This window comes from Lytechinus variegatus, chromosome 6, assembly GCF_018143015.1.
Source record: "Lytechinus variegatus isolate NC3 chromosome 6, Lvar_3.0, whole genome shotgun sequence".
NCBI lineage: Eukaryota > Metazoa > Echinodermata > Echinoidea > Temnopleuroida > Toxopneustidae > Lytechinus > Lytechinus variegatus.
In genome coordinates, this window is record NC_054745.1 from 11,341,546 (window position 1) to 11,354,637 (window position 13,092).

Sequence of the window (13,092 nt, forward strand, 5' to 3'; positions counted from 1 at the left end):
CCTGAAGTTCAGGCTGAACTGAGCTAGCTGCGCTGAGGATGATGACTGAATGCAGGCTAGGCCTCAGTGTGACCAGCGCTCAAAATGAAATTATGCTAGGGAGGACCGCAAAATTATGCTAAAATTATGCCAAATGAAATAACAACATGGAGCAGCAAAAAATACTAAATTACGCTAAAATTTATGCAAAAATGGGTGAGATGACTTAACAATTTTTTGAAATCAAATGAAATAAATAAATATGTCTATATAAATAAAATAAAAACTATTAAAAAAACAAAAAATTGAAAAATAAAATTTGATTTTTTTTTGAAAATTATAAAATCAAATATAAAAAAATAAAAAAAATTTGACAATTTAATTACAATAATCAATTTGCTAAGTAGATGCAAAAATGCAATGACTTGCACGTTTCTCATGCACTGGGAGAGCCTGAAAGAAGGGGCGGGGGGTATGAAAACCTGTATGTATCTTGTCCAGATTGTGAAGACTTAAAAAAAAAAAAAATATTGGCCTGCATGAGCCCCCTCCCCCCCCCACACAAAATGCATCCAGCCTTGCATCGCCACTCACACCCTGCCTGTCTTTATTCTAATCTTTAATAAACAAAATAGTCAAGCTTGCTGAAAAGGGGTATAGTTCTATATTCAAAATAAGTTTTTTAGATCCTGCATGGGAATACTTGGTTGACATAGTAACCGAGGGGGAAACTTTCTTGTCGTAAGCATGTAAAATTCATGTTATGTCTTTTTTCTGTATGATGCTGCAGGAATTGCTTCAAATCTATAAAAGACGATTAACAACATTATTGAATATTTCTGTCTCAAATTTTGTGACTGCTTAAAATAAAATTTAAAAATGGTATATTTTTTTCTCAACCCATTTGTTCTTTAACTGCGAATATGACATCATGAATCAACATATGTCATGCGCTATGCACAACTGAATTACAACCAGAGAAAGAACAACACAAAATGACGCATATAGATGTCTGGTATAATTATTGGCATCTGCAGCTTATTTGTGAGGTATTTTCACAGAGACCCTGAATCAACATAAGTATTTTGATATAATCTATAATGTGTGCATGCACAAAATGAAATACCTCAGACTTCTGACCTTTAAACTCATGACTTAATATCAAATCTATATACAAGCATAACAATGCATCTACCAACATGTATAACAATTACATAGCTACCAAAATTCAGAAGCAGATAACAGTCTTACTTCATGAACACAGGAGTACACATGTACTTGCCAACTGCATACATTTTACATGGGAATTGACCGACATAATAAGCTAGATTCTGCAATTCGCACACTAAAGAGTCTAACGGGAGGGAGTACCTCTTTTTGGTTTTGAATAGAATTGGTTGTAAGGCTATGCAGTTACTTAATGGGGTATAACAAGGCATGTATATTTGTTAGTTGTCAAAGTTTGCAAAGCATATGAAAATAACTACAAAAGTAAAGTTTGAGGTATAACAAGTCATCAAGTTTGAGGTATGGCAAGGCATCTCATAGTAAAATTCAAGTGTAATGTATAAAAAAGACAAGTGGAAAGACAGCAGCAAGTTTCATGTATGTACCCGGTATATCAAGGTATCACACACGAGTTTCAAGTTTAATGTATAAAAAGGCATGTGGAAAGTGAAAACACAGAAGTCAAGTCAAAGGTCCAAGGCATCTGATGACACATGTACCTAAACCATTCAAGTTTATAAGGTATATCAAGGCATCTGAAAACACCTACAACATTCAAGTTTAAGGTTTAACAAGACATCTGGAAAAAAAAAAGTTTAAACAAATTTCGAACATCAATTCTAAAAACAGATAATTAGACTTGCCAGTGGCGTACCGTGGGTCACGGCATTGGGGGGGGGGCACCAGCAAAAATTTCGGGTCACTTAGGGAGCGCGCGAAGCGCGCTCAGTTGTCAGGTATACTGACCTAATAGAGATATTTTAAGGACATGCAGTGCCATCAAACGAATATGTATCTCACTGATTAAATAATGCGAGCGTGAGCTGAAAATTTTTTATATTGAGGGCTAAAAATTGACATTATAAGCGAATTGTTTTGTAATCATGATACTTAACTGTCTCGTTAAACAAACAATGCGAGCGCGAAGCGCGAGCTAAAATTTTTGTATATACTGACCCTAAACAAGGAAGTTTTAAGGATTGAATCCATTAAGAGTATAAATATCTCACCATAGTCATCTAATGCTATAGTGCCATCCTTTGCTGATTTAAATTGTTATAATTACATCTAAACACAGTCATGAAGCACCTTTTGTAGTCATGTAATCATGATTATCATACGTATCTTACTAATCAAATACTGCAAGCGCGAAAGTGCGAGCTGAAAATTTAGGAAATATAGACCTGAAGAGGGGCATTCTAAGGGTTGTTTGTAGGAATTCTATAAGACCCTACGTATTTAACTAACCAAATGATGCGAGCGCGAAGCGCGAGCTGAAATTTTTGTATATATTGACCCCAAACATGGATATTTTAAGGACTATAGTTACGAATCCATTTAGTCAGAGTATACATATCTCACCATAGTACTCTAATGCAAGTGCCAAGCGCTTGCTGATTTTGTTAGAATTTTATCTAAACACATGGAGCACTTTTTGAAGTCATTGTAATCATGATTATCATACGGATCTCACTAATAAAATACTGCGAGCGCGAAGCGCGAGCTAAAATTTTTTTATATTCAGATCAGAAAAATCGACATTTAAGGACTGATTTTAGGAGTTCATGAAGAGCAGAAATCTCACCAATCCACTCATGCGAACGTTAGCACGGACAGGAAATGTTTTATATTAAGACCTTAAAATAGGGCAATAACTTTCAGTAGTCATAAAAAAGAATATATTACTACTTAAATCAATAATAACTCTAATTGAGAGGAAATGTATTATTTTGTTGTACATTGATTTGAAAACGGGAGGCTTTAGTACAGCAGTTTTATATATCTCGTTAAAAAGTCTATGTGAGCGCCAGGAACAATGAAGACACAATTAAGCAAAAAAGTAAAGTTGTGAAAAAATGCTTCTTATGTTACATAACATAATATAATACTATGATAAACAATTTCTTCTTTCCCCCACTACGTTTCTCTTCCTTTTTCCCTCTTTTTCTCCTTTTCCCCTCTTTTTCTCCTTTTCCCCGTTTTTTTTTTTTTGGCCAGCCGATTGGGGGGGGGGCACGTGCCCCCACATGTCCCCACATGGTTTCACCAAAAAAGTCCAAATTATGCTAAAATTATGCTAAATTTTGTCAAATTATGCCAAGCATAATGCCAGATGCTGAAGCGGTCCAAATTATGCCAAAAAGCATAATTATGCCAACTCTGGCAACTATGCTAGGCCTAGGCGCATTGGCTTATCTGCGCATGCGTACATAATACTGCGATTCAGGGGAATCCCCAGAAATCTTTGGCGCGCTGGAGCTGGATCCATATCCCAAAACTCTCATTTCGATAACGCTGCTATGCTGCTCTAGCTGGAATGCGAGCTGGGCGGAGGCCGGGGCGTGGCACGGGCAGCGGGGCGAGCACGAGGAGGCTAGCTTGCTAGTAGTAGCCAGGTGCCTGTAATTTAAATTACTAATAGTACTTGACTCTTTTTGAGCTCAGTTTATTCAGCATTTATATGAGCATAATAATAGGAGTGGGAGGATTGTGGAGTCGGTCGTAGACCGGCGTGAGCAAACATGGATACACATATAACTGATGAGGAACTGTTGGAGATAGCAAGGAAAGTGTGTTCTTCGAAAGTTTCTGATCATCTATATCAGGATCTAGGACTCAAACTCGGACAAAATCTTGGAAATTTGGAAAGGATACTTCTTGAAAAGAACAATGATTACCTCAGAAGCACTATTGAAATTTTAATGGAATGGAGGAGTTCGTCTGAGGCCGAGCCGAATCCGAGCTCGCTTGAGGGAATTTTATCCTCACTTAGAATCAATACATCTCCATTGGCATTGCATACTGGTTAGTGAAGGCCTGATGTTGGCTTGAGCCTGTTAGGTTGGTGTTCTTCAATCTAGGAGATTATCTGCCCCGGGTCGTTTCCGAGTTTATTGCTTAATTCCTGCTTCAATGTCCTTGGCGTTAAACTAGTCTAACCTGTCAATGCCATTTAGCGAGGTGCAAAATAATTATGATTAGTTACCTCCACCATTATATTGTGCGTTTATGTACTTCATAGTAATTAGTATGCAACCTGATATAACCTGTAAGAAGCTAGTTCGAAGTTCAGTTTTTATTTTAGTTGTCTAAGATTAACATCAATGATAATATTAATAATGATCATCAGAACAATAGGAAGAGAGAGAGATCAGTGGAATATTCATAACTGATTCACTGTTTTGTCAGCATTGCCATTGTCAGGTAAAGGTAGACATCACTTGTCACAAAAAGAGAAAACACTACGTTGCTGTCATCATGATGGCGGTCGTTTGGTGATAATAGTTTAAGAGGTCTATAACATTAGATAGATTTTAGTATGATAAATATGTGTTTGTCCAATTAAGATTTCTCCTATATGTAGACTATGGACAGCTTAGTCTGTCAGTTTTCATATTTTTCAGCTCTGAAATGGAAAATTGTTTTTTTTTTCAAACTGCCTTCTTAGGTTGTGTAAGCACCCTGAAATTTGAAATGATGAATGATCATGGAATGATGCCCGGCCGAATCAAGGCTCCAATTCTAGACAGGAATAACCGTCATTTCTGGGGATTTATTAATAAATTTCTGACATTTATGTATTGGTGAGTGGAGCCAACGCAGTTCAGCGGAACAACCAAAATACAGAGACTGAAGATTTTGGTCTACTCCAAATCATACCTAACTAGATCTACATCCAGTAGATGCAGGGGCGGATCTGGGACTTTCCAAAGGGGGGGGGGCACATTTCCCCACATTGTGGGAATAATGCCAAATTTGCTATACAAATATGAGGAATAACCAAGCTATTTATTGTCCTCAATATTACTGCTATATATATAATAATTGGACTATGGAAGTATTCTAATTTTACTTTGCACATAGAAACATTGTATTTAACATGCACCTTACAAATGTGGATTGTAATCATTAGGCTATTATTACTTTGGTTTCATTTACCGGTATGCATGTATGACATTTTTTCTTTCTTTATTTCAGCAGCACGGTCAAGTCAGTCATCTTTTAACCAGTCTCCTGCTGACATTCCAGAGTAAGTTTATTACAATTTGACTGGGGTTCATTGAGAAAGAAAAAGTAGACCCTAATTGGGTAGAGATTAGGATTGATGCAAAGTCATTCAATTTTTGTTTAGCAGAATGCCACAGTTTAGTCCTCACCAAATTTTCCCCTCATTTGGTTGTTCCGACCAGGGCGTCATATGGGCCAATCTTTTTTGTGAAAAATAAGCAAAACTTTAGAATGTTGTGACTTTTTTTATTAACATCTGACGTTGATGAAACTTTCAGCATAATCATTAAACTTGTTTGATTTTTCTCTATTGATTCAAATCGTCTTTTTCTGGGATGGAATTGACCATAAAGACGTAAATTAAATCAAGCAAAACTTTAGAATATCAAAACTCATCTGATTTTGATGAAACTTTCAGTTATCGTTTTTTTTCTCTATAAAATGAATTTTTTGTTGGGGTGGACTTATCCTCAAAGCAAGTTAAGGTGATATTATTTGGTCAGTTTCTTTTCTGGACTCCTTCCAGACCTATCACTGGGATGATATCGGACACCGTCCTTCGAGAGATAGCAGACAGTCTGGAAACCGATGACCAGATGGAGCGTCTAGCCATGGCCTTGGGTTGTACCAGAGCTCAAATCAACCAATGCAACACCACCAATCGGTTGACTGGATCTGTGACAACCAAAGGGACGATTGACTTGCTGACTTCCTGGAGGGCAACAATTCAACCTGAACACCAGATGAGCAGGATGCATGAAGCGATGACAAGAGCCAAGCTTGTCATGATCAGAGAGACAATACTAGTCAGAGGTTAGTTTTGAAATTTTGCAAACTCAAATTTAACGATTTATACCATGTCTAGGCCTAGGGTCTAGAACTAGACACTCATTCAATGAACAAGGTTATAATATAACCTTGTTCTCAGTTATATCTCCATGTGTGGCAATATAAGGGTGGCAATGTTTGGCTTATTTTCTCTTTTTCTTTGGGGCAAATGCTTTTTTTTTTACACTGACTGTTTCCATAACACCTATTATTCATACAACTTGGCTCTTATTTAAATTTGATTCTTTTATTCATTTTTTTCTTAATTAAGAATAGAGATCAAAAAATGAAAATTTTCTTGCCATATTACTTTCCACCAAGTTTTTGAGCGCTCTGGTGAATGAAAAATTATTCCCAAGTTACTAATGAAAAATAAATTGCAACTTATGGAAATTAGTAATTTTGGTCACAAAAGTGATATTTTAATGATTTTTTTGAAGTGTGTGCTCTGTACAACATTGGCATACCATAGTCCTACCTGTAGATTCACCACAGGCAGGGTGGTAGCAGTGAACAAGTGGAACTAGACTTCATCAAACCTTCTATTTGTATTGCACACAGCCACATGGGAGGGGATCTTATCTGGCAACCAGTCATATTTCACCATCAGAATTATTCTTCAATTTTTTTCCTTTTATCTGTTTGTTTGCTTCTTTTTCTAATAATCCAAATGTGATTTTTTTTTTATTACTTTGATTTATAGTCAAGGGGGTATATCTTGATAAATCCAGGGCTTTCACTTGAAATATAGGTGTTTCATAAAGCTGTTCATACTGTAGGATATGAATAGAAAAGTAAGTCATCCACTTTCTATATCTTGTATTCGAGGGGGGGTGCCTCGGGGGCTTCAGATCATCCTCTGTTTCAGTGGACATTGTACAAAAACTGTTAAAATTACCATAAGTCTGATTTTGTGCATTAATTCAGCCCTACCCCATGTCTTTTATTCATGCCACAGCCCCTTTGCTTGTAAAGATTCTAGTATTAGAAGAATGTACAATCTGTAGGTGGGCTCGTACTTACAGGTCAAAATGACCCCTTTTATGGTTAAATTCATCTTTTTATTCATGCTTTAAATTAAAGCTGAAAAACAGCAGCAGGATGAAATGAGAGAGTATCAGAGATGCAGAGAAAGTCAACAACAGCGAGACCTGGCTGCATCAAATAATCAGGAGACTACAACGTCTGTGGATGGCTCTGGAGATTCAACATTTTCTAGCCTCTGTGAGTATGGCCTTCTCTCATTTATTCCTGCTCAAATGGCTCTAATGATAAAAATGCACACGAATGCTGCAAAACTTTTTTTTTTATTCACTAAGTTATATTTCTACATTTTTGGGCAATATTCCCAATACAGCTCTATCTTTTTTTTTATTTCTTTGTTCCCCCCCCCCCCTTTCTTTGCATTCCCATTTTTCATTGTGCAATATTTTGTGTAAGAGAATTTATTTGATTTATACAGGGTGGCATGTGTTTGGCACATGCCTCTGGGCATGACTTGGCCTACCTGCGACCCACTTCCCACTCCCATATTTATTTGCATGTTTGTATACTTTTTTTTCTGGTGTATGTTGTACTTTTTTATATGGGTCAAATAAACAATACAACAATGATAATTCCGTAATAATAATAATGAAATGAAAAAAGAGTTATCATGAATTTAACATTTTAATATTGATTCAAGGAGCAGAGTCTTAGCTTTGAAATAATATGTAACTTTTCAACATTGATCTGGTGAAACCCAGTCAAATACCTGATTTAATAAGAATGAATCTTGAAGAAGAAAATTGTAAAACACAGAGAAAACATGATTAGAAGTTTCAGGTTGTAGCTTGTTTTCAGTATCAGATAGCTGATATTTACGAATTTCCTCATTTACCATCTTTCATCTTCTATTTCAAGGTTCTATGGACTCTGGAACAAATAGATCTTTGACAGATCAAGGAGAGCCAGAACGTAACATCTATCTTGAATTCAGCCAAGAGACGAATCACGTTCGTAAGGTCAAAGACATCATCAGTAGAAACAACTGGACTTTGATGACCGCTGCAGATGCCATGCTTGGAGTTCCAAAGATGACAAGCATCGAGGATGCTCTGAAGGCCTGCTCTCACGTAGTCCTCATCATCACAAAGGAGGATTGTGAGAAAGATGATCTGTACCAGACTATGACGACATACATGGCTTTACATCCAAGGGTGGATGGGGGTAATTGGAAGGGTCGGGTGATAGTAATCCGATGCTGCGATGAAAGATACCTTCCGCATTACTTGCAGGTTCTAAATAATACACATGTCGACGATAGTAACCTCGAAGAGCGCTTGAGGAAAGCCATCAGGGGTCAAGCGGTGAAGAAAGGAGAATCGTCATCTGATGTTGGTTAGTCTTTTCTTTCAAACTCTTGTCCTCGCGCATTCTGAATACCCCATAATCCTTTTCCATTACAGGATACCACTCACCTGTTAATCCTGGTTGAAAATAAAAGAGCATTAGATCCAACAACAACATAACATTAGTTCCCTATATTGCCTCATGACAACTCCTGCCACAGTTGCTCCTCAAAATGCACACATTAAACAAAAAAAAAATAAACCCAAGCTTCAAACCTTACCTTAACATTAATCCCACATCATTCTGAATAAAAAACCATATCATAATCCTAAGTTCCCAACCCTCATCTTCAATCTTCAGAGAATTTAGTGGAGGAGCCATTGTTATATGAGAAATGATGTCGCATCACCCCTTTGGGAGTAACTCAAAGCCATTTTATTTTTTTTCTCCAGGTACCAACTCCACCCAGCCGATGGATGAATCACCCAGAATCCTCATGAGTACCGAACCCGGCTCACAACCTACAACACCGGTGGGTTCAGAAGTTAGGCAGCTCTGCCAGCAAATTTCCTATATGTCAGTTCATGGAAATGTTTACCATATTGAATCTGTGAACATTACAGGGGGCAGCCATGGCATGCCACAGGAACCCTCAGTCGTTCCCGTGATCACCCGGCAGGAGCTCAGTCAACGGTTGAACGGTCATCGCGTAACATTGGACGATTGGAAGGGTCTTGCCATTGCCTTAGGAATGGAGGAAGTCATTGATAGTCTGGATCATCTAGCAGACCCTACAGGGGAACTGATTAATCTTGCAGAGCAACGGAAGAAGATCTGTAGCCCTCGGGATCTTGAGGATGCCCTGAAGCAGATGCGACGAGACGATTGTGTGGAAGTTCTTCAGGGTGGTCCAGCACAATTACCATTCAACAACCGACAAATGATAAAAGACCGGAAGAGTAGCAGTTCTAGTGATGAAGGATGAATCTGTTACTGTGCTGGCATGGTTCATAAAAAAATTTCTGGGACAGAAAAACTGGAATTTCAGAGCAGAAGGGGTTAAATGACACATCTTCTGCTGCTACATAATCTAGTCTAAAATATGTTATGAAGAAAACTAGTAGTTCTAGTGATGAATGTTAATTCTTTCATTGTGTAGCATGGTTCAGAAAATCTTGTTGAACCACAAAACTGATTTGACCATGAAGAATTTCACTGGAGAAGGGTTTAAATGACACATGTAATATGCTGCTGTGTAATCTGGTATAAAGGACTTCTTTAACTTGGTGTGGGTCATTTGGGGGAAGAAGGGAGGGCCCTGTTAATGGCGGCAGATCTAGAGGGTTACAGATTTAACCCCCCCCCCCCCTTCAAACTCCAACACCCCCTTCTCTGTTGAAGAGGGTCATACAAACGGAACAAGCTGGTGTAGCTAGGTTGCAATGCGTCGCAGCTCATTGTCATTGGGTCAAACTATGGACCCTATTGAGAGATAGACACCCATCGAATAGTTAATGAATTCACTAACATGTGACCGTCATTGTGCTCTGGGACCGATTGCACGAAAGGGTCTTTGCAAGGACCGTCTTTCGTGCTGCCCATTTTTTATGATGCGCCATGTAAAACGCATTTCAAATTAATTATCTGCAAACATATTGTATTTGGCTGTTATATTTGTTTATAAAATGATGTGATATCTCATTAAATTGTATAAAATTTGATCTAAAAGCAAGCTTCCAAACTTTCTTTGTTTATCATAAATTTCAGAAACACCGCGCTTATAGTGCATCATAAAAGATGGTCGACACGAAAGACGGTCCTTGGAAAGACCCTTTCGTGCAATCGGCCCCTGAATTACATTCTCTTCATATTTCTCATCCTACCGTGTTCCGGCGTCAATTCAGCCATGAGCTAAAAGAAGCAGTTCGTGATTAGAAATTGATATTGCACAAACTATGCACAGAAGATGATAAATCACTTACATCCTGGAAAATCGACGTGCAGTTCTGGCTTAGGCCTACCTTTGGAAATCTTAGTTCCTTGTGTTTTATTTGGGAAAATGTATGCATCTTTCAGATAGAGGCAATATCGTGATTGATTGTCTTTTATTTATGATCCCATTTTTCTAATTTTCCTCCCAATATTCCAGAGATACATGGCTCATATCGTGTAGAGAGCATCTATCTCTTAATGTTATTGAGGTCATTATGTGCATGCGGAAGTGTGCAGATCAAAATATGTCACAAAATCGTCTGCTACTTGATTTTGCTGCTTCAAATCTAAAGCATGTTGATTGAAAAGCATTTTCTACCACGTACAGGGTATCAACCAACAAAGCCAAAACCAGGAAAGCTGCTCCTTTGCAAATAATCAGATATGCCTTGGTATTGTCAAAACACCTGTATGTTCTCATTAAGATGCACATAATTACTACAATAAAACACCGATGGGGGATTGTGCCCTCACAGGTGAAGGACCACCAAAGCTACGGAATCAACCGGTTATTAAAGAGAAATTCCAGTGTTGCAGTAAACACTGATTTCATGAGAAAGTCTATAAAACAAGGCTTAATTGACAGAATATCATCGAGGATCTAGATCTGGTACAGTTACATAAACTGAACTTTGTGAAATCTTGAAATTATACGCTGAAATTGTTCAGACTGAAGATCCCCAACACAGGTAAGCGCACATGGGACAGTGTATAATTATTGCTTCGAATGTCGGGCCCGACGCTCTACCCGAATCCTGTGCTTATTTGCCGATTTCTCAGCAATTACACAATTTCTTCCAGAATCCGTTGGCACATATGTTTTATTTATACAAACAGACACTTTGGTGGTCATTTCATTGGATTCTGTACGAACTCATTTTGATATCGTTACCAAAACTGGAATTTACCTTTGAATTAGAATTGAAACATTGACAAAGAATAAAAACTTACAAAGATTCAATAGTCACTTCCCTTTTGTAATATCATAAAGGCTAGATATACACATAAGAAAAAGAAAGTGGAGATGTGTCCATCATCAACCCACCTAATGAATATTCATAACGATATATTAACTGTTTAAAACTTTGAAACCTTTATAACATTTAAAATTCAATAACTTAGTTGTTTTTATCTGATTTTGAAGGAGGTTTCAGCATTTTGCTCAGTGAATTTTATTCTATTTATTTAGATATAATCATCTTTATCCCAGCGTACCTCTTTCAAAGGTAACATGTACTTTGAAAGTATATCTGTTATTAAAAGATGAAAATGGTATTTTCAATGTCAAAATGCCAACACTGAGATAGATTGTTATGTCTGATGTACATGAATCCACCAATGGTATTCCACTTTATTTTTTGATTGGGATCTTGGGTGTTACTCTAGTTTGATAGGAATTCAACTTTGAGACTTAATAAATAGAGTATACCTCCTGTATTGTATAATCTGGTCAAAATATTTTAGAATAGTGGATTATGAGATTTGATATAGAAGATCAAATAGTGCAGGTAATGATTGAATATGAAACGTGTGTTATTGAAAAACACGTATAGCACCATTTTAGATTATTTTATTACACAGATTTTTACTCATGCTATGTACATTATGGTGTACCAAACTGCCAGTACTAGTACTATTATTATATTAATTGTTATCTAATATGTCTGTTATTAACAAAAATGAAATGTTGATAAATATATGTATGCTGATAATTATGTTTATTTTGTTCAATTACATGTACTTATTCCTTTATTTGATGTTATTTTATATGGCATTCATACACATTTCTTGTCAATGATTGTATTTTATTCCTCAATCTATTCAAAGTACTTTCAGGAATCCAATTTTTTTTTTTTTTTAATTTGGTACCTTTCGGTATAGCCTATATCTTACATTTCATTAAACTGAATAACTGATATATGTGCCTTTGTTGATAATAATGAATGAAGTATACTGCTATTTGGAGAATAACCCTGATTTCATATTCTAGTGCTTAATAAACCTTTCATGTATGTATGCATCTTTTCATGTTTGGTTTGAAAATTTGTTCTGCTTTTTGTCTGAGGACATATTTGGATAGAATAAAATTGGATACAAATTGTGTATATACTAGGTAAGTTATCTAGTTTAAAAATTGACTGTCTTTCACAGAGTAGTGATATGTCCAGCAAAATGATCCACAAATGAGATATGTCAAGTATCACTCGATCATTTTGTGAAATATATTTTTATCAAATGACACGTGCTATTTAACGTGCTTGCAGATTTGCCCATATTGTACCAAAGGCTTCACAGGCATTGAATTAGTTTGTTGAATAAATAATGTAATGCCATTTAGGAGGAATCCAACCATAATTGCTTCACAATATATGAGGAAAAATAAGACAATTCATGTAACAGAATACAAAGAAGAGAGAGAGTAGCTGATGCCGTTGGTTTCTTCATTTGCTCTGCATAGTCAGAGGCAACAATAATGGCCAACTTTTTGTGAAGTTAAGCCAAATTGTAAAACTTCACGACTTTCCTTTTATCCGAATTTGATGAGATTTTCAGCGGTATACTAATTTGATTTTGTCTTCTCGTTCAAAATTAGCCTTTTGCTGGGGAAGCTAGAGTTGTCCGTTAAATGAAATACGACAAAGATGGGAGGGGGGGTGATAATCATCCAGATAGATTGAGAGGGGGAGGGTGGGGGCAGCATAGAAGCATGATAGAAAAATAACAATG

General features: G+C 36.8%; 1 protein-coding gene across 3 annotated transcripts; it reads left to right on the forward strand.

The window, feature by feature from the left end:
* Nucleotides 1–3,491: 3,491 nt before the first annotated feature.
* On the forward strand, nt 3,492–10,117 carry LOC121416994. Of its 3 annotated transcripts, none has more exons than XM_041610533.1 (6): nt 3,492–4,011; nt 5,185–5,236; nt 5,741–6,027; nt 7,126–7,266; nt 7,945–8,421; nt 8,826–10,117. In XM_041610533.1, exons 1-6 carry the CDS (start codon nt 3,729–3,731, stop codon nt 9,356–9,358), a joined length of 1,773 nt encoding a protein of 590 aa, XP_041466467.1. In that variant the 5' UTR covers nt 3,492–3,728; the 3' UTR covers nt 9,359–10,117. The 3 variants fall into 3 exon arrangements, with proteins under 3 accessions (XP_041466467.1, XP_041466468.1, XP_041466469.1); XM_041610534.1 differs by having other exon boundaries at nt 5,188–5,236; XM_041610535.1 differs by having other exon boundaries at nt 4,006–4,047; nt 5,188–5,236.
* The last annotated feature ends 2,975 nt before the right edge of the window (nt 10,118–13,092 follow it).

Coding starts and splice junctions, on each gene's coding strand:
- LOC121416994 (XM_041610533.1), top strand. CDS start 3,729: ATGGATACACATATAACTGATGAGGAACTGTTGGAGATAGCAAGGAAA. Junction 4,012..5,184: donor TCCATTGGCATTGCATACTG/GTTAGTGAAGGC, acceptor TCTTTATTTCAG/CAGCACGGTCAAGTCAGTCA. Junction 5,237..5,740: donor TCTCCTGCTGACATTCCAGA/GTAAGTTTATTA, acceptor GACTCCTTCCAG/ACCTATCACTGGGATGATAT.